This window comes from Pelobates fuscus, chromosome 1 (genome assembly GCF_036172605.1).
Source record: "Pelobates fuscus isolate aPelFus1 chromosome 1, aPelFus1.pri, whole genome shotgun sequence".
NCBI classification, from domain to species: Eukaryota; Metazoa; Chordata; class Amphibia; order Anura; family Pelobatidae; genus Pelobates; species Pelobates fuscus.
Genome location: NC_086317.1, coordinates 109370655 through 109391774, shown reverse-complemented (window position 1 = coordinate 109391774; position 21120 = coordinate 109370655). Strand labels below are relative to the sequence as shown.

Genomic DNA, 21120 nt, shown 5'->3' with positions numbered 1-21120 from the left:
TTAAAAGATTCTAATAATATACGGAAAAAAGTTACAACACATTCAGTCCCTGTGCATTGTAATTAGTGCCCATCTTTTACATGCAATAATTTTAGCTTCATAATTATGGAACAAGTACAATTAGATGAAAAATGAATAGATTTAATGCTAAAGTTAAGAAAAAGTGAACGTTTTTTTGATCCACAAGTCGCACACCTAAATGGTGAATTCGATTTCAATGTATGTTTTTTTATGAGGATTTTTATGAGATATTCATGAGATTTTATAGAGCTTTTTAAATGTATTTTATTTTTATTTTTGCAAAAGATTGAAAATTATTATAACTGCCTTCTTTTAGAATTTTATACCCTTATCTTTGCACTTAATGTTGCAATATATGGAATCTGAATAGAGACTAATATGTGAGGTAATATAGGGTTGGAGTTTTCTTTTCTACAATTTTTGGTTTGTGGATTGTAATAATTAAATTTAGAACTCGTAGGGATATTTTTGACCTTTTAATGTATTTTGTCATGTACTAATGAAATGGTATTTGTATATGCATTTATTTATTTTATTTTTACTGCTTTATTTTTTGTCCTATGTCTAAATTTGAGCACTTTGGATCAAGCAAGACATTCGTAACACTTCTTTCTGGTACGCATACAAATGTTACCTCTGCTTCCACCTGTAGTCAGTTTATGGGGAAAACTTATGAAATGGGAGGGGGGGCACCTAGTGACCTTCCTGCTGCCACTCATGGATGGTGGGTTGGGGCTTCCACTAATAATACAAGGGAGAGCTAGTGTTACTCCCATAGCCTCACCCATGGATGAGAGATGGGGATACTAATAAAATATACAAGGGGATGGGCATACTATTGTCCACCCCAAGAAAATGGTGCTATTGTTATTTAGGGGTGGTCCCCAAGACCCGAGCCACCTCCTATGAAAATAAAGTCAACTTACCTAGAACCTTAATAATAGTAAGTTTTAGCAATACAACTGGTGCCTGTAAAAATCAGTAGTAATACAGCTATTGAAAATAAAAATAATGATTCCTGATGCAACTAATATTTTTTTGTTTTTTAAATCCTGATTAAAAAACTGCAATGACAAAAAATAATCCGTCTTTGCCTTGTGAATGCTCACTGCAGACTGAAGTCTCATAGAGGGAAAAGCCCTTCTAACATTCCCATGCTATTTTGGCTATTAGATTGTCTGGAAAAGATTATTTAGACATTCTCTGCTTTGCAATTTGGAAACACTAGTTAAATTGAACCTATCATGACAGAGTCACCTTAAACTATAACCCTAAGCAATAAAAATACAATTTATCATAGTGGTAAGTGATTATTTTATTGGGTTTAGGAGAAGTTATATACTTACTTACCTACTGTTCGTGGTTTCAACAATGTCATTTTCATATATTTGTAGATGTTACACTAATGTAACAACCTCTTTCCAGTCCTGCACCTCTTTGTGATTGGCCCTGCTGGGGGGCACTACCCAATGTTAGGCAAGACATTTGTAACACAACTGATTTGCTGGCTTCACTGTTTGGGCATCAACATCAGAATGGAGTGATTTCCCTATCATGTATGAGAAAAAACATTCTGGGAGATTACTGCAGTGGCAGAGAGCCGAAAAATTAGGAGGAATTTCCTAATGTATCCTTTTGAGTGCCACTTGCTAATAACACTGCTACAATGATTCACAACATTTTTAAATAATTTTAACTTGGAAAATAATTCAGTTGTATTAAGTAAAAAGAATGTGAAAGATTAGCAGATGAAATGTAGACATGGGCATCTTTCGCACTAGTAGAAACAAAATTATCTGAAAAAAGTTGCTAAGCGGTAAGAAGTAGAGTAATAAAGGCTTAACCGTGTGTGACACCAGTGGAGAATGGAAAATGATTAGATTTGAAGGGAGTCAGAGAAGGTTTGATGGTATAGAAATGATTTGAGCGAAGGTAAGAGCTGTATCATGCATACACAATAATTAGAGAAGGTTAAGAAGGAGGTGACGATCATCAAAGGTAGAAGATACGTTTAAGAGAATCAGTCACAAAAATTCCCGTTGGATTTTTCAGAGTGGGTCTTTCAACATTTGTATCTAACTGCTAAATATATCGTAGAAATAAGTAGAGAGCAGGAATAAATAAAACGAGATAAAGTCAAGGGGCACATGTTTTAGCATTTAATACAGTCACATTTTTCCTTCTGTGAGAGGAAAAATGATAAGCTTAAAATATATATTTATTGTAGACAAAAAATATACTCTGCTTTTTTTTTCTTTAAATGGTATTGTCACTTTCAATCATTTAATAACACATTCAAAATGAACTATTAAGTGTGCTAATCTTTTATTATATTTTTTATAGGATGCTCCATTTTTTTTTCATTTAATATTAAATATATAAACAAATTATACCAAAATGTAGTTTACTTAACGCAAAGCCAGGGTAAAGATTGGCAATAAGAAATTGGAGAAATGGAAACACTGTTTAATTTCTCCTCTTCTCTCTGTTTTTTCATCTGCTGACTACCAGGTGCAAAGAACAGATTGTATAACAATGATTAAAAGGGATAGATGATCAAAGAATAAAGAGATGCTTTCTATATGCAATTTTATTTTACACACCTTAGATACATATTTGGTAAATATGAGACTTGGAAATTCATTCCAGACTGAACTGCAATTCGACCAGATTGTAGGTAGCAGGCACTGCAAGACTCAGCCAGACGGGGTGAGTTCACTATGTAAAAAAAAAAAAAAAGGTGAAGCAGCTGCAGCAAGAGTAATTTAATCAGAAAAATGTTTTTTTTTCAAAAACATTAAAGTGAGTGGGCAACTAAAGACCAAAATAAAAAATAAAGGGAGGAACAAAAAAAAACAAAAAAAAAACAAACATAATTCAGTAAAGAATGCTGCGAAATCAGCCATAGGGCCCAAATATAGAAACATCTCTTCTGATGGGATTAGTATTTAAATAAGTGTTGAAATCTTGGACTGTGAATAAGGAATGAGAAATACCTGAAAATGTTAACAATTCTTCAGGAGTTGGATACAACAATATAATCATTTGATTTACAGGAGGGCAAAGTTAGAGATGCACCATGTGAACAAAGAGCATAGATATTTAATATTATCTGCTGCCTGGGTCCAATGCAAAACCCAATAAACTTCTTTTAAAGTCCCCAGCTTTAGCCTGTAAACTTTGCAGTCGCTGCTGTTAGAATTCAACCCTAATAAGCCTCTATTTTGTCTTGCTTCTTTTTCTGCCTCACACTTTTCCCTCTCCAATATCACCATTCCCCCCAACAGTAGTGCCCAGTTCACCCAACATCCCACCTCTTGCCCAAAGCAAAGCTTTTTTTTCGTGTCAGAGTATCTTTTTCATTAGAAACTAAATTCCCACCCTTTTCTGTGTGTGTTACTCTCACATGCATTCTCCTCATGCCATTTTCTATGCCAGCATCCCTTTTTCCTTCCATTCTTGCTGTTTTTCATTCTTGCTGTTTTCCATTCTTGCTGTCAGCTGTTTTTCTTCCATCTTTTTCTCACTGATCCTACCTTTGGCACTTTCTCTTCACGCATCTGTTCCAAGAGAACACCTTTTTCTCCCCTCTTGCTCCTCTGCCCCTAAAGCAGTGATCTTAAACTCTGGAACCCCAGATGTTGATGGCCTACAACTTCTAGAAAAAAAAGCAATGCAATAGATGGCCTGACAATCATGTGTTGTACGTCAGGAACATTTGAGGGGCCAGTGTTTGAGATGCCTGCTCCTAACAGAAGCATGTAGACTATTTAGTTGTAGTAATTTAAATTCTTCTCGTGCAGGCCTTAGCTGGACATGGGTTGCATTGCCTCTCATGAAATAAAGGATTATCTGTAATCTTGCACTTCTGTACTTTACTATATTAATATAGAATGCTTTTTAACAATTATTACATCTAACCCCCAGTTGGGCATTTGAACCTTGATTCAAATCCTGCTTCGTATTTTAACTCTAAAACTGTAATAAAACACTGCATGCCATTTTTGTTTGCCAATTTATTTCTTAAGATCAGATTTTTTTTAGATTTTGGATTATTCTTCTTTGTGGTTATTACTCAACAGATTAGTTGGTAAAAAAAAAACCAAAAAAACATTGGCATTACTAACTGACACTATACTTCTATTTTATGTGTTTAATTAGGAACAATTTTAAATGAATTAGACAAAAACTTCCTTCAGAATAACACCCTAGTATACTTTACATCTGACAATGGTGGACATGTAGAAGAAATATCTTCCTCTGGTGAGGTTCATGGAGGCTGGAATGGAATTTATAAAGGTAAGCATGGTATATAACTTTAGGAGTTTTTTGTTCCTACTGATGTTGACTGTGAAAACATATATACTGTAGTTATTCACTAATTGGTAATTTTGGAAAATTTTCAAAGGCACATCAAATTATTGGAGAAAATAGTCGAGTTAATATTTTACAAATTTGCTTTTGTACCTAAAATGTGTTATCTCTTGATCAATTATCCACAATGTCTATTCCATTTTATAACACCTATATATCTTTAGAAAAGTGTTATTTTCATTAACTAATTCTACACTTCTAAAAACAACACTTTACATTGTGCAAATGTGCCTAATGTAAAACAAATGAAAATCAGACATAGTAAATGTACCAAGCCTGACCTTGAAGAAGATTTAATTTTATTGTATTTGTACCAAGCCTGACCTTGAAGAATATTAAATTTTATTGTAATTATTGGAAGTTTAGCCATGTATTATTTTTTCCTCTACTTTTCCTTTTCCTATTCTTGAATTTTAACAAATTAACAAAGTATGTAAGATACAGTGCTAAAAGGAAATAGACCTATCAGCACATTTTTTACCTTTCTCTCCAACTTCAGCCTGGCAAAAGATGTTTCTTAGACAAAGGGACCTCGGTGGAATTCAAACTAAAGCACATGGAGCCCTTGGAGTTCATTGTTTTGGTAGCAAAATTGACAGAAAACAAATTGCTTCAACCATGTTTAATTTCATATGTATTCATTATCATTATCTCAATGGCCAGTTGACCTCCAGTGTCCCATACTAAACGTCCATTCCTTACAATTCAGTCAGTTGAACATTACCTACATCACAAGAGCGGTTATAGTCATTTTCCTCTTCTGCCATCTGTTCAACCTAACCTAGGAAAAAAACTGTAAATCTATTTGGTCTTCAGGAAAGTATCAATGTCTTCATAAGTCAAGTATCAATGTCTTCAGAACATATGATCACTTTAAATTCAGCTTTGTACAGTTTACCTTTTAGTGTAATCTATTAAAAATATTTTCTATGTTTGTAAGTATGGCTGTAAAAGGAGACATGTATATGCAGCATTTATATGAGTTTGATGTTAAACCTATACCCTTATTGCTTTTCAAGGAGGAAAAGCCACCTCCTGGGAAGGAGGCATTCGTGTTCCAGGACTTGTCCGTTGGTCTGGAGTTATTGAAGCTGGAAAGGTTATTGATGAAACGACAAGCCAGATGGATATATTTCCCACTATTGTTAAACTTTCAGGTTCTACTCTACCTCATGACAGGTACATTACTTCTTGCATTCACTTTTATTTCTTTATTTTAACGTAACATTAAAAACCACAGTGGTTTATTCAATAAGTGGCAAGCTGTCATAACTTGTCATTTGACTTGCACAATTTTGTTAAAATTCTAGGCCTTGAAGTCTTCTTATCCCTTATAAGCTTCCTTTGCCATCTCCCATCTACTGTGCTCTCTCCTCCTGAACACCCCTTCCATCCTTTAGGTACATATAGATCATTTGATTCCCTTTGTGTATTTGTCCTACATCCATTTAGATTGTAAGCTTCTTGGACAGGGTCATTTTTACCTGCTGTTCTTTACTGTCAGATATGTTTTGTTAGCACTAATTGTGTGTCTGCTTTATCTATTGTATAGTGGTGTGGAATATCTGGTCACTATAGAAATAATGGTATTTTTAATTATCAGCTTACTGTTTTGTGAATTAACTCAATATATAACTATTTCTTGCAAAAAGTCAATTATTTTTTTTAATTCCTAGCTGTAATAACGGGTTCACAGAGCACAGGAAAACATAAATGTCAAATAACAAATTAAAGCAATGCAGAAAGTCTTAGATACATATTAAAACATTATTTTACTCTTTAGAAAACATGCATATTCATTGCAGATTAAGTATAGGTGGATTGCTGCTTTCTGTATAAATCTCACTTCTCTTTTGAGAGCTAGAGTATAAAATAAAACTGTAACCAAAGATAAAATAAATAACAAGCAATTTGTTACATAAAAATAACTAAAACGACTTACATCTAAAAGGTAATATTTTTTCTTGACATTTCAAAAGTCACCTTCCTGAAAACCTTCCAGTGTAATATTTTCTCGCTTTTTATATTGAATGTATCACTTGGAACTAAGTCTATAGCTATAGAATACTTTAAAGTTTAGAATGAGAACACAGCGCAATCACACTATCACCGTGACCACCGAGTCTCAGTATATAGGTATTGCTATTGAGAGATTTGTTGAATCCTGTTAAATTGAAAATAACCATGTTTTTACGCCATACATACTTTTTTGTTCCCCTCAAGTCTACAGGAGCAGGTTTATTTCTGTGTCACAGATTCATTTCGAGAGTAACACACTGTATGTATTGTATAATCTTATTTACCTTTCAGCACCAGCTTACACTGTGTTCTGTACGTTTCAGTCTTTAAATTGAGTTTGCAGTTCTGCGTTTTATTGTGTCCTTGGAATTATGTTCCAGATGTCATGGCATTTTCTGTTCTTCTTCCTTGTCAACTTCAATAAATCTCTTTACTTGTTGCTGTAATGCCATAGTGCACTTAGATATCACAATCTAGTGTGACCTGATAACTGCTGAGCATTTCCTAAATAAATGCTACAAAAAGTACATGATGGGAACATTTGTTCTTAAATTGTAACACATACAAGTATTAGTTTTTAATAAACCCACAAATAAAAATATAATTTTGATTAAATAAATAATCTTCAGACATAGCATAGTGTTCCTGAGTTGTTCACTTAACTCAATTTAAATAAATATAAATAATAATTCCATATAGCAAAACTGAGCCAAATCCACTATAGTAACAACATGGCCTTGGTTTTGCCTTTCTGAATTCATTTGTGAAAATGTGGAGTTCACTGAATAAACTTGTGTAACTGTTTTTTTGTATTTTTCTTATTCAACTACATTTTTGTAGAAATAGCAAGAAAGTGTAAAATGTTTAGGAGAAATTAACCTAATTAAAGAAATTCTCAAGCTCAGCTATTTTTCGAACCCAGCTAAGATGCGTTACAGTACACAGTTCAAACAAAAAAAATACTGATAAGGTTAACTAGGAAGCAATGAAATTAAAACTAAATAAAATTGGCAGCAACATTCATATAATGAGCGACTTGATATCAAAAATACAAAAACTGAGAAATGTATGTGCGCTCCTCTTGTCAAGATGACATTGGTTTGAACAAATCGTACACTGGATATAATAATGCTAAAAAAGAGATCAGCCAGACTAAGATTCTCACTTGTAAAAAAAATCAACCATTTGATGTGCATAAAGGTGTCTAAAAACAAAACTTAATTATATCAAATAAAAACAACAATGAATCAAAATATTGTCATAACTCCTGGCCACAAGTAAGGAGATATTGTATATACTCCCCCCAAGAAAGATTGGCAAAGTATCAATGATACAAGAAGCAGAATGTAGCAATCCGGCGAAGGAGAGTATGTATAATCTATAGGTATCTCTCCTGGATAAAAAAAAAATTGAGACAAAACAAGGACACACCAAATTACCACCCAAGTGGTCAATGACCAGCAGGCATGCTCTTAATACAAATAACCAGCCAATCAGGCCACACCAAAAAAAACCTCAACTATAGTGAAAAAAATATATAAACATGTGGTGAATCAAATACTAAGCACAAAAAGCCAACAGAAAAATTACCCTAAAAAGTAACTGACCACGGAGGTGCACCTCCGTGGTATGAAACAAAGGGGAAAGTTGGATCCTAATAGAGGATGAACGTGGATGGTGCCTGGCACCAGAAAAGAGCAGCCATGTATATTCTTAGGTACTCCTTCTGTCACTGCCATCCAGTGTAAACAACTCTCCGTGACACGTAGGGGGATATAATGAGTATGCCGCGGCCGGTGTCTTTGAAAAAGGCCACATTTTTTCTGAAGGGCATAAGACACAGGAATACTTCTTTCCAGCTGAATCCAGTGAGCATCTATTTAAAAAAATATAAACATTTGGTGAATCAAATACTAAGCACAAAAAGCTAATGTCCCAACAGAAAAATGACCCCAAAAAGTACTGATCCAGGGAGCATCTACGCATTTCGTCTCTATTGAGACACTCTAGTGAGCATGCCAGGAGGCATTTATATCCAGGATGCTGACCTAGAGCCAGCTAGAAATAAAACCTGATATGGATTATAATTTTTTTTTGAATAACACAGTGTACTAAAAATATATATAATTAATATGAACATGAGTGAATATGACACATGAAAATAACACATGTATATGGGACAGGTTCCCTAGCTAAGCCTAGCCCCTCTGGGAAGAAGGGATTACATGACTTGGTACCCTGAGGCAGTCGCCTAGGCAGAAACTGTGGCTGAAGCCCTGATGCGGGTGTTCTCCCGGATGGGTTTTCCCGGAAAGATCCTCTTAGATCGGGGCTCCCGGTTTACTGCTGAGATGACTAACCAACTGTGGAGGTTATGCAGCATTAAGCCAATCTTAAGCTCCCCCTATCACCCCCAAACCAATGGCCTGTGCAAGTGCTTCAATGGCACGCTGAAGAAGATGCTCCCTACCTTTGCAAAGATTGGCGGGATTTGAGGACAGAGAAAACAGAGTCTCTTCCCATGCTGGGATCCCTAGGGATTTGTCCTTGTATTTGTGCATGTTAAACCCCTTGCAAGGAGGAAGACTTGTATTACTTGTCCTTCCTTGTTGGATGCGGAACCTGGAAAGTAAAAGGCTATGGTGGTCTTTCAAATATTTCATATATTTTCATGGTTGATAAAAAAAAAGTAACAAAGACATTGACATGTCAGAACGTATTTGCAAATTAGTGCTTTCTAAATGTATCAATCCTGGTTAAAATATTTGCTGCACAGTTTTCCTGTAGAGGTATACTATTCTGCTATGGTACAGATATATTTAAGGCAATATTAATATACAGTGTGTTATCTAAATAAAAATAAAAGATAAGCCACAAAGTTAAAGGTCTCATTATTGATTTTAAATTATGTCTATCTTACATATGTCAGTAGATCAGTACATTTAAGACAAATACTTCATTTAAATGAAAGAACATTTCCCCACGATATGAATCAATCCGTTATTTAAATATTGTTTAAAATTCAGGCAAACCTTTGCTGCTTTGTAGTCTGTCTTCCTCTCAGTTGAGTGGTAAAAGTTAAGCTAAGCACTTTAAAAACCTGACCTGCTTTACCCTTCCTATTCAAAGTTAAGTTAATTTTTAGTTGAATTAGTTCATCAAAGTGCATTAGAGCATTTTCTTAGCATTCTAAATGTTAAGTTGCTATCAACAGCAGGGTCACTTTTAATTTTGTGCAGCGGGATTGGAGCACCAGCTGACAGATTGTTACTTTTGCCCAAGTGCATTGAAGAGGCACTCCAAAGTTTATGATTTATTGAGTGCTTTTAGGAAACATAAGAACATAGATGTAGTATAAGAAAAAAAAATAAGCTAAGTTATTCAGGTTTTTGTTTTTCCTCTTCTAAATAATAGACCATTAAAAGAAAAGCAAAGTCCGAAGAAGCATGAAAAGTCGTGGAATGAAGAATTGATTGTATAGCGATTTCAGCTACTCAGAAAAAAAAATAAAAAAAAAATATTATTAAATAAGATGGTAATTTTTCATTTATATAGTAAGAAGTGTAGAAAGCCCCAAGAAAGCTTTTAACTTCAGAAAGTGGAGCGTAAAAGTTGTGGAAATGTGACCACCACCCCTAAGTGGGAATACAATAAATTACCAAACCTAGATATTTTGTTCAGTTCCAATAAACATCATGGTACATACAAAAGACAAAGATAAGGAAACTACATAGCATAATATTGTATTGGACAGATTAAAATAAATACATCTGTTACGTGCCAACTCACATGGAGTAGAGCCTCACATAGGACAGGCTCAGATCTCTTTAGCAGAAGTGTCTTGTAGGTGACACTTTCCCTTTTAACTCCAGGTGGCGTACCTCATAAAAATGAGACAAAAGGTGACAAAACAGGAGATGCCTACTAGTGTAGTACATCACAGGGTACAGTGTAGGTTTATAACAGTGCAAATGCTTGCTCACCTTATCCAGAGCCTGTAAACCTGGCTCTGGTTAGAATAGCCTGAGTGTCTCTAAAGGGGACACTGTCTTTCTTTGAAGCAGAAAAGTGAAAGGACTCAGAGTAGACTTAAAATAAATTTATTACATAAAAAATACAGCAGAAATAAAAATAAACAATAGAATTAATACTTAAAAGTCTCTCTGTGGCAAAGTCCTGAATCAAAAATCCAAGACGTGTTTCGCACTATACAAGTGCTTTTTCAATCGGCCTATATACTTAGGAATTTCATATCAAACGTATATATACTCAGTAATTTTTCTTTTAGTCCACGTTATCTAATGTTCACACAAGTTTCCAATCAGAGAATATGTGGGGCTGCACTGACTGCTGCACGCAGTCCTTTAAATCATCCCATGTCATTTCTGACATCATCATGATCCCATGGTCATTTCTGACATCACTGAGGACCATCAAAGGGTTTCCTATTAAATGTGTGGGCTACTGAAATGCCCAAGAATGCACCATAGACCAATCAAACAAAAATACTTCAGTGGGCACATTTTTATTTCATCCCTGAATTTTCATATATATTGTCATAGAAATTAGATGAGAGTACTAAGTAGATAGAGATTAGCACCATTTAATGATTTTTATTACAGTAACACACAACAAATTTACAAATAAAACACTAAACTGCAATTTGCATGTAAAAACAAAAATAGAATAATACTTTCAAATTTGAAAGAAATTGGTAAATAATGGCTGTGGTGTCTACTTTTGCAAAATGAAACGTAAGCCCATCAGATGCACCTATAAAAATTCTAACTGTAAAAACAGTATCAACTGAAATAGCCAGGTGTCTTTTATGGCATGCATTATACAGTAGCAAAGGCATACATTGAGGGTATTGTTTTAGTCCGAAGATTTAGCTGAGCCTAATGTGGGGGTTCGATCATTTTACCATTTTTAATCTAATCTAATGCTCCATTACATCTAATGCGCACCACAATTTAAGAAACTTGGAAGCTGGAAAAAGGTTTTGCTGGCGAATGTAATGCACATTTATACAAGATGCTACTATACAACATTGTGCTACAATAAAAAATGTTTATTGCCATATACCATAGTAACACTGATGGTATTTCAATGTTAGTGTTACATGTTTAGTCTTTTTCTTTCTTGAGCCCTCTTTCAAGAACAAAAGCTGTCTGTGTGAATACACCTGTTTGAATTCGTCTGTTCAAATTAGTCCGTTTTAATACACTAGTTTTAATTCACCAGTTTTAATTCACCTGTGCGAATTTGCCAGAAAATTTTAAATTTTGCCCTGAATGTAATACGATTAGAATGCTGTCTGTTCAGCTGGAAATCTTGGATCCCATGTACTCATTGGACTGATCCTCTTTGGGCACTACAGTTTGGAGTGGTACATTAACCACTCTGTACCTGCTTGTTATTACCACAACAGATCGTGGCTCACCACCTCTCACTGGCTCGGCTACACTTAGTGTGGTGGTGAAAGACGTTAACGACAATAGGCCAACTATCCCGCTGCAGTGAGAGCTCTGTATATGCAAAGGTTTTATCAACCTTATGGTAATATTGCATGTGTGTGGATTGTACATACATTGAGTATTTTACAGTGTGCTCTCACCTTATATTTTAATAATGGTTGGGTGACCTACACGAGGTGATTGTAGCACCATACTTCATTTTAACCTTTTTATATTTGTCTTATTACCAATGTAAACATTGCCTTTTCTCTGAAAAGGCAGCATTAACGTTGAAAAGTCTGCAGTGAGAGGCTATAGTCACCAGAACTACATCATAAAACTGTAGTTGTTTTGGTGACAATAGTGTATATTTTAGAGGATTAAAAGCATGTTATAGTTTTGGGTTACAGGGTGTTTAGGATTATTGAATTTAGGGTTAGAGTGGTCTTAAATTTAGTATTTGTGTGCATAGGGTGTTTAGATTTTAAGCTAGGATTAAAGTAAAGTTTTTGGTTTTGGGTGGGGTTAAATTTAGGTTAAGGGAAGAGGGGGATTTAGAGCTTGTGGCATTTCAAGGGTTATTTACAAAGTAGTCACCCGTCTTTGTCTTCTGTTCTTTAGTCAGCCTTCGATGACTAATATTAGAGCTGTGAATTACTCAAAGTTCCCCCTGCCCCTCCTGCAAGTCATTTCTTGAGTAAGAGGCTGTTAGTAGATATATGGGAAGTGATCCCTTCCACTTCCTGACAAGTCTTGTGTATATACTGTATACGTTGGGGCAGCAACATTACATCCTTTTGAATTGTTTCTGCTGCTCTGCTATCAAGGATAAGAGCATGTCTGGACTACTGAGAACAGACGTCAAGGCTACTGATAATTATCTCTCCACATCAGCCCACTTTACCTAGAAAAACGCACACTATAAGTGCTTAAAAACAGATGCCCCTTACAGGAGTATGTAGATGCCTACACTGCCTTCTGGGAAGTAAAAGAAAGAAAACAATCTCTATATCAGCTATAATTCACATTCAGCTACTTTGGTCTTAAATTTAAAATTCAGTTTGACTTCACTTTGAATTGTCACTTTAGTAGTAGTAGTTCATCATGTGCCGCATCTGTGTGTAAAAGCTCATAAAATGTTATAAAATAAAACACTAATAATAAATATTTCAGTTTTGTATGTGAGAATATTAGTCATAGTATTATTGTTTTGTATGTGAGAATATTAGTCATAGTATTATTGTTTTGTATGGTAAAAGAAGTATTACATATTTAGTGACTTGTACATCATATGTAGAATCAAGGCAGGAGGTTTGTCTGAGATTAATAAAGAGGAAAATAGTGTATTAATGCATTTTCACATTCAGCTGAACAAATAGGCCTTATATAATTTGGTTTACTATAACATACAACTTAAACATGAGAGGAAGTATTGGGTTAATATTAGTGATTATGTCATGTGTAAATCAGTGTAGGCCTCAGTGGATACAGCAACATTTTGTTAATAGAAGTACATTTTGAGACATAGATGAATTGTTATTCTGAACTTAAGAACATGATGTTTAGATGCATATTGTAAGTCCACATTCTAGTATTGTCATGTGGTTTTGTTACAATGTAGTTTAACCACAAAACTTACAAACTTAATTGAAATGTTAAAATGCATATGACCTGGCCAGATGGCTTTAGTGCCAATTTAAGAAGAATAACATTTGCTCTGTATGTGCAATTACAAGTATTAGCAAAAATATAGATGAAAGGTAATTTAACATGTGAACAAATGACCTCCCCGTAGCAGTAAAGTCTATTAAAAGGGGACACTGCAGGCACTATCACCATTTAATATCATTAACTTGTTATGGTATCTGAAGTCCCCCAGCACTGCCCCTGCATTCAGTGTTAAATCATGGCCACCCACAACAAGACAGAGATAACACATTCCTTCTTCCTTACCAATCAATCCAAGAAATGGGTGCTGCTGAAAACAGTCAGCTGACGCGCCCAGCCACTCACAGTCATCCATTGCTGCTCAGACTAATGATTCATCATTAGCCAAATCAGCACAGAGAAGATTGGCTGCTGATGACTCTTGTTTAGTGATACAACATAAAAAATGCAAGGACAGCACCAGGGGATCCCAGACAAAACCACTCCAATTAGATTAAAAAAAAGTATTACAGTGTCCCTTTAACATAGAGTTGGAGTTGCTCCCCCACTAGGATGGTATGTGGGATGCCAATTATGTAATTTCAGGACTGGGTGCCTTCACGTGCAGTCATTCCATTCACTTAGAGAGCCAGTATTGAATGAGTTAAAAGAAGAAATCAAGTCTTCAGATAATATATATATATATATATATATATATAATCAAAATAATGTGCTTGTCCACACCACAATATGTTTGATAGAATATCTAATGTGTAATAGCATTATATTAAATTCAGTTTGAAGACAGAGCAGATATCTGTGAACCTCTAGACTGTAAGCTCCGTCTTTTATCAAAACTGAAATCACCTTTAACAGGAAGATATTTAATAATGTCCATTATTCAGAACGTCGATATTTGGGTAAATACGATGAGGCAGCTTATGGTGATTCCAACAAAGGATCTTGTAGAGTGTTTTTAATAGTGGAAGAGCTGGCAGAACAGTGTGAGGTACCAAGGTGCCAACTTTGAAGAAGACTGAGGTATCATTGTCCAATGTTCAATGTATCTTATATCTTCTTTAATAAATGTGTCTATTTTTCATATTATATGGCTGGATACTTTCTGGATAGACCTTATATATTTTCACTTGGTTTTAAACTAATTCAGTATCATTAAATCAAACCTTTAACAAAATCAAAGTTTTTAATTAATATTTAATCCTTTAAAAATATAAAGATGTTTTAAATAAAGCTATACCTGTGATTTACATATCAGCAACTTTTGTCTGTTCCTATGCATTGGTTAGGCAGAATGTTGCTTTCTTTGAGGAGACAGGATAAGAATTAGTGATGTCCCGAACGGTTCCTGGCGAATAGTTCCTGGCGAACATAGCTTGTTCGCGTTCGCCACGGATGGCGAACATATGCAATGTTCGGACCGCCTCCTATTCGTCATCATTGAGTAAACTTTGACCCTGTACCTCACAGTCAGCAGACACTTTCCAGACAATCAGCAGCAGACCCTCCCTCCCAGACCCTCCCACCTCCTGCACTGCATCCATTTTAGATTCATTCTGAAGCTGCATTCTTAGTGAGAGGAGGGACAGTGTGCTGCTGCTGATTTAATAGGGAAATCAATAGCTAGTCTAGTGTATTCAGTGTCCACTACAGGCCTGAAGGACTCATCTGATCTCTGCTGTAAGGACAGCACCCCAAAAAGCCCTTTTTAGGGCTAGAACATCAGTCTGCTTTTTTTCCCTGTGTAATCTAATTGCAGTTGCCTGCCTGCCAGCGTGTGTGTCAGGCTCACAGCATATACTGTGCCCACTTGCCCAGTGCCACCACTCATTTCTGGTGTCACAATAGCTTGCATTTAAAAAAAAAAAAAAAAAACTTTTTTGCCTGTGAAATAATAACAGTCAGTTTCCTTCACGTGTGTGCGTTTCAGGGCCTGCCAGGGCACAGTGTCACACCAGTGTAACTCATATCTGGTGTAACAGTAGTGTACATTTAAAAAAAAACGAGAAATTTGACTGTGAAATAATAGCAGTCCGTTTCCTTCACACGTGTGCGTTTCAGGGCCTGCCAGGGCACAGTGTCACACCAGAGCAACTCATATCTGGTGTAACAGTAGTGTACATTAAAAAAAAAAAAACCTAGAAATTTGACTGTGAAATAATAGCAGTCAGTTTCCTTCACACGTGTGCGTTTCAGGGCCTGCCAGGGCACAGTGTCACACCAGTGCAACTCATATCTGGTGTAACAGTAGTGTACATTTAAAAAAAAATAATAACATTTTGACTGTAATAGATTGAATAGCAGTTAGTTGTCTGCAAGCGTGTGTGTCAGGCCTACAGCGTCTACTCTGCCAACTTCTGCCAGTGCACAGTGCCACTCATATCTGTTGTCACAGTAGCTTGCACGCATAGTACCACTAATCATAGTTACATAGTTACATAGCTGAAAAGAGACTTGCGTCCATCAAGTTCAGCCTTCCTCACATATGCTTTTGCTGTTGATCCAAAAGAAGGCAAAAAACCCAGTCTGAAGCGCTTCCAATTTTGCAACAAACTAGGAAAAAATTCCTTCTTGACCCCAAAATAGCAGTCAGATGTCTCCTTGGATCAAGCAGCTATTACCCCACTAATTAGAAATTGTATCCCTGTATGTTATGTTTTTGCAAGTATTTATCCAATTGCAACTTAAACATCTGTATAGACTCTGACAAAACCACCTCTTCCGGCAATGAATTCCATATCCTTATTGCTCTTACTGTAAAAAAACCTTTTCTTTGCCTTAGATGAAATCTCCTTTCTTCAAGCCTAAATGTGTGACCTTGTGTCCTATGTATAGCCCTGTTTATGAATAGATTTCCAGATAATGGTTTGTACATTTCCAGATAATGGTTTGTACATTTCCAGATAATGGTTTGTAATCGAAAAAACAATGACAGGCAGAGGCAGGCCACCCCGCAGGGGCCGTCGTGGTAGTGGTGCTGTGATTCCCTTTGGCCCTAGAATAATGCCCAGTGTTCAGAGGCCACGTACCCGGAAGTCGAAAAGTTCTGAGGACATAGTTGACTGGCTAACACAGGACACCCAATCTTCTACAGCTTCCGCTCGGAACCTTGACGCACCATCCTCCTTCAGCTTAGCTTCGGGCACCTCTCAAGTTACCACTCGCCCGCCTGCCGCCACCACAAACACTAGCACCACAGCTGCTTCACTTGATATGTCAGAGGAGTTATTTACACATCAGTTGGTAGAAATGAGTGATGCGCAAGCATTATTGCCAGAGGATGTAGATAACAGGGATATGTCTCAGTCAGGCAGCATTACACACATGGACGTACGGTGTGATGATGATGTTGTACCCGCTGCTGCTTCCTTTACTGAGTTGTCATATACTAGTGAATCTGTTGATGATGACGATGCGTTCGTGGATGTCACGTGGGTGCCCGCTAGAAGAGAAGAAGAACAGGGGGAAAGTTCCGATGGTGAGACAGAGAGGAGTTGGAAGCAGGGGGAGGTCGTCGCAAGGAACAGTTAGACAGCATGCATCGGCACCCGGGGTCAGCCAGACAGCACGCCAATCAACGCATGCTGTTGCCACCACCAGAATGCCGTCATTGCAAAGCTCAGCAGTGTGGCATTTTTTTCGTGTGTCTGCCTCTGACAACAGTGATGCCATTTGCAACCTGTGCCAAAAGAAACTGAGTCATGGGAAGCCCAACACCTACCTAGGTACCACTGCTTTGCGAAGCCACATCACAAATGCCTATGGGATCAACACATGAGTACAAGTAGCACACAAACTCAAAGCCGCCATCCTCCTCCTGGTCCAGCATCTTCAGCCACGTCAACCACTGCTGTCCTCCTTGCCCCCTCACAACCATCCGCCACTCTGTCTCTCGCCTTGAGCAGTTCCTGCTCATCTGCCCAGTCAGGTGTCTGTCAAGGACATGTTTGAGCGTAAGAAGCCAATGTCACAAAGTCACCCCCTTGCCCAGCATCTGACAGCTGGCTTGTCTGAACTCTTAGCCCGCCAGCTTTTACCATACAAGCTGGTGGAGTCTGAGGCGTTCCAAAAATTTGTGGCTATTAGGACACCGCACCGCACCGTACCCGGCCGAAATTTATTTGCACAAAAGGCAATCCCCAACCTGTACTCTATTGTGCAAAAGGAAGTCATGGCATGTCTGGCACACAGTGTTGGGGCAAGGGTCCATCTGACCAATGATACCTGGTCTGCAAAGCATGGTCAGAGCAGGTATATCACCTACACTGCGCATTGGGTAAACCTGCTGACGGCTGCCAAGCATGGAATGCGTGGCTCTGCAGAGGAGTTGGTGACACTGCCACGACTTGCAGTCAGGTCTGCTGCCACCTCCTCTACTCCTCCTACTCCATCCTCTTCCATAACCTCCTCGGCTGAGTCCTCTTCTGCTGCTGCGTCTTGCTCCACATCAACGGCACCCCCCAGCTCCCCAGGTTCTATTCCACATCCCGGATACGGCGGTGTCACGCCGTCTTGGGGTTGACTTGCCTGAAAGCAGAGAGTCACACCGGACCAGCACTCCTGTCCACCCTGAACGCACAGGTGGATCAGTGGCTGACTCCACACCAACTGGAGATCGGCAAAGTGGTTTGTGACAACAGAAGAAATTTGTTGGCGGCATTGAATTTGGGCAAGTTGACACATGTGCTGTGCATGGCACATGTGTGTAATCTGATCGTACAACGCTTTGTGCATAAGTACCCAGGCTTACAGGACATCCTGAAGCAGGCCAGGAAGGTGTGTGGCCATTTCAGGCGTTCTTACACGGCCATGGCGCACTTTTCAGATATCCAGCAGTGAAACAACATGCCAGTGATGCGCCCGACATGTTGGAATTCAACACTCCTAATGTTCAACCGCCTGCTCCAACAAGAAAAAGCCGTTAACAACTATTTGTATGACCGGGGTGTTAGGACAGCCTCTGCGGAGCTGGGAATTTTTTTGCCACTTTACTGGACGCTCATGCGCAATGCCTGTAGGCTCATGCGTCCTTTTGAGGAGGTGACAAACCTAGTCAGTTGCACCAAAGGCACCATCAGCGACATCATACCATTTGTTTTCTTCCTGGAGCGTGCCCTGCGAAGAGTGCTGCATCAGGCCGTATATGAGCGTGAAGAGGAAGAGTTGTGGTCACCATCACCACCAGAAACAGCCTTATCAGCATCGCTTGCTGGACCTGTGGCAACGCTGGAAGAGGATTGTGAGGAAGAGGAGTCAGATGAGGAATGTGGCTTTGAGGAGGAGGAGGAAGACCAACCACAACAGGCATCCCAGGGTGCTTGTTGTCACCTATCTGGTACCTGTGGTGTTGTACGTGGCTGGGGGAAGAACATACCTTCAGTGAGATCACTGAGGACAAGGAACGGGACATGAGTAGCTCAGCATCCAACCTTGTGCAAATGGGGTCTTTCATGCTGTCGTGCCTGTTGAGGGACCCTCATATAAAAAGGCTGAAGGAGAACGACCTGTACTGGGTGTCCACGCTACTAGACCCCCGGTATAAGCAGAAAGTGCCTGAAATGTTACCGAATTACAACAAGTCGGAATGGATGCAGCAGTTCCAAAATAAATTAAAAAGTATGCTTTACACAGCGTATAAGGGTGATGTCACAGCACAACGGGAATCTAACAGGGGAAGAGGTGAAAGTAATCCTCCTCCTCCCACGACCACGACGGGAAGGACAGGACGCTTTACAGACGTGTTGTTGATGGAGGACATGCGGAGCTTTTTAAGTCCTACGCATCGCCACAGCCCTTCGGGGTCCACCCTCAGAGAACGACTCGACCGACAGGTAGCAGACTACCTTGCCTTAATTGCAGATATCGACACTCTGAGGAGCGATGAACCCCTTGACTACTGGGTGTGCAGGCTTGACCTGTGGCCTGAGCTATCCCAATTTGCGATAGAACTTCTGGCCTGCCCCGCTTCAAGTGTCCTGTCAGAAAGGACCTTCAGTGCAGCAGGAGGTATTGTCACTGAGAAGAGAAGTCGCCTAGGTCAAAAAAGTCTAGATTACCTCACTTTTATTAAGATGAATGAGGGATGGATCCCAAAGGGACTGACAGTGGGCGATACATTCGACTAAAAAAGGCCTGATGAGGGGGACTACTTAACACACCACTCCTATCTGGTGGCACATTAGATTGCATGCGCAGTACCCCAAATTTGAAGTAGGAGGACCGACCAAGCATCTTTTTCCATCTCCCGGTTCCTAAAATCGATGCCATATACACGTCCCCTGATAGGGGACGTAACAGGGATTAAACTGATAGGAATAGTACTACTTAACACACCTTATATTAACGCAGAGAGAGGCAACGCAGAGAGAGGAGTCTGAAGAAGAGGAGTCAGAGGAGGAAGGTGGCTTTGAGGAGGTGGAAGACCAAACACAGCAGGCATCCCAAGGGGCTTGTTTTCACCTTTCGGGGACCCTTGGTGTTGTACGTGGCTGGGTGGAGGAAGAGACCGTCAATGACATCAGTGAGGACAAGGAACGGGACATGGCTAGCTTGGTATCCAACCTTGTGCAAATGGGGAGTTTGCGGTTGTGCAAATGGACTGTTTGCGGTTGTTTGCGGTGCGTTAAATGGGGAGTTTGGTCTGTCACAGTGAAGCGGGCGTAACCCTTACACTACCTGATCGATACAACATCATACCTGATGTTTTAAAGCACGTTATTCCAAACAATTTAGGAATGTTAGGTGATTTATGCCCTTTATGGATTAAAACCAGACTCTGCATGAACTATGTAATTTTCCATGGGAATTTTGCCATGGATCCCCCTCCGGCATGCCACAGTCCAGGTGTTAGTCCCCTTGAAACAACTTTTCCATCACTATTGTGGCCAGAAAGAGTTTCTGTGGGTTTTAAAATCCACCTGCCTAGTGAAGTCTATGGCGGTTCGCCCGGTTCACCCGTTCGCGAACATTCGCGTTCGCCGTTCGCGAACGGAAAATTTTATGTTCGTGACATCACTAGTGATGATATAATCAGCGGTATAGCGAGTAGGGGCAACATTTACTAATATTAAGTAATTTTTATTTAGTATTAGTAAATTTGGCTGAAAGACCAATTTAGGTCTTTCAGCGTTTTGGTAGATAACTCCCTAATACCATGGGAATTATGGAGTTATCTAATAAGTGGCTGCAATAGAAGTCCCGAATGCTGAAGTCCCGAATGCTGAAGTCCCGAAATGCCGAAGTCCCGAAATGCCGAAGTCCCGAAATGCCGAAGTCCCGAAATGCCGAAGTCCCGAAATGCCGAAGTCCCGAAATGCCGAAGTCCCGAAATGCCGAAGTCCCGAAGTTCCGAAGTGCCGAATTGCATAGGTTATTATGGTTTTTTATTTGGCCTTTTTTGCAGCTGAAAAAAGAAGATTTTAGAAGAAAGAAAACATCGAATGGTAAGTTATTTTTTTTGTTTTTTACAGGTTCTTAGTTAAAGGTCTCCCCCTCATTATTTTTAGGGTGAAGGGGGTAGGTAGGTAGATCATTTTTTTGGGGGGGGAGGGGGTGACTAAGGGTTTGGAGACCCCTAGTCACCTGG

The 21120-nt window shown here is 38.6% G+C and overlaps 1 protein-coding gene across 1 annotated transcript in view; it reads left to right on the top strand.

The window, feature by feature from the left end:
• Positions 1-21120, top strand: part of STS (steroid sulfatase) — a 333313-nt gene that overhangs the window by 152989 nt on the left and 159204 nt on the right. The window contains exons 7-8 of the mRNA XM_063450160.1: positions 4183-4320; positions 5415-5574. Coding sequence (XP_063306230.1) covers positions 4183-4320; positions 5415-5574 — 298 coding nt within the window. The remainder of the gene's footprint in view (positions 1-4182; positions 4321-5414; positions 5575-21120) is intronic.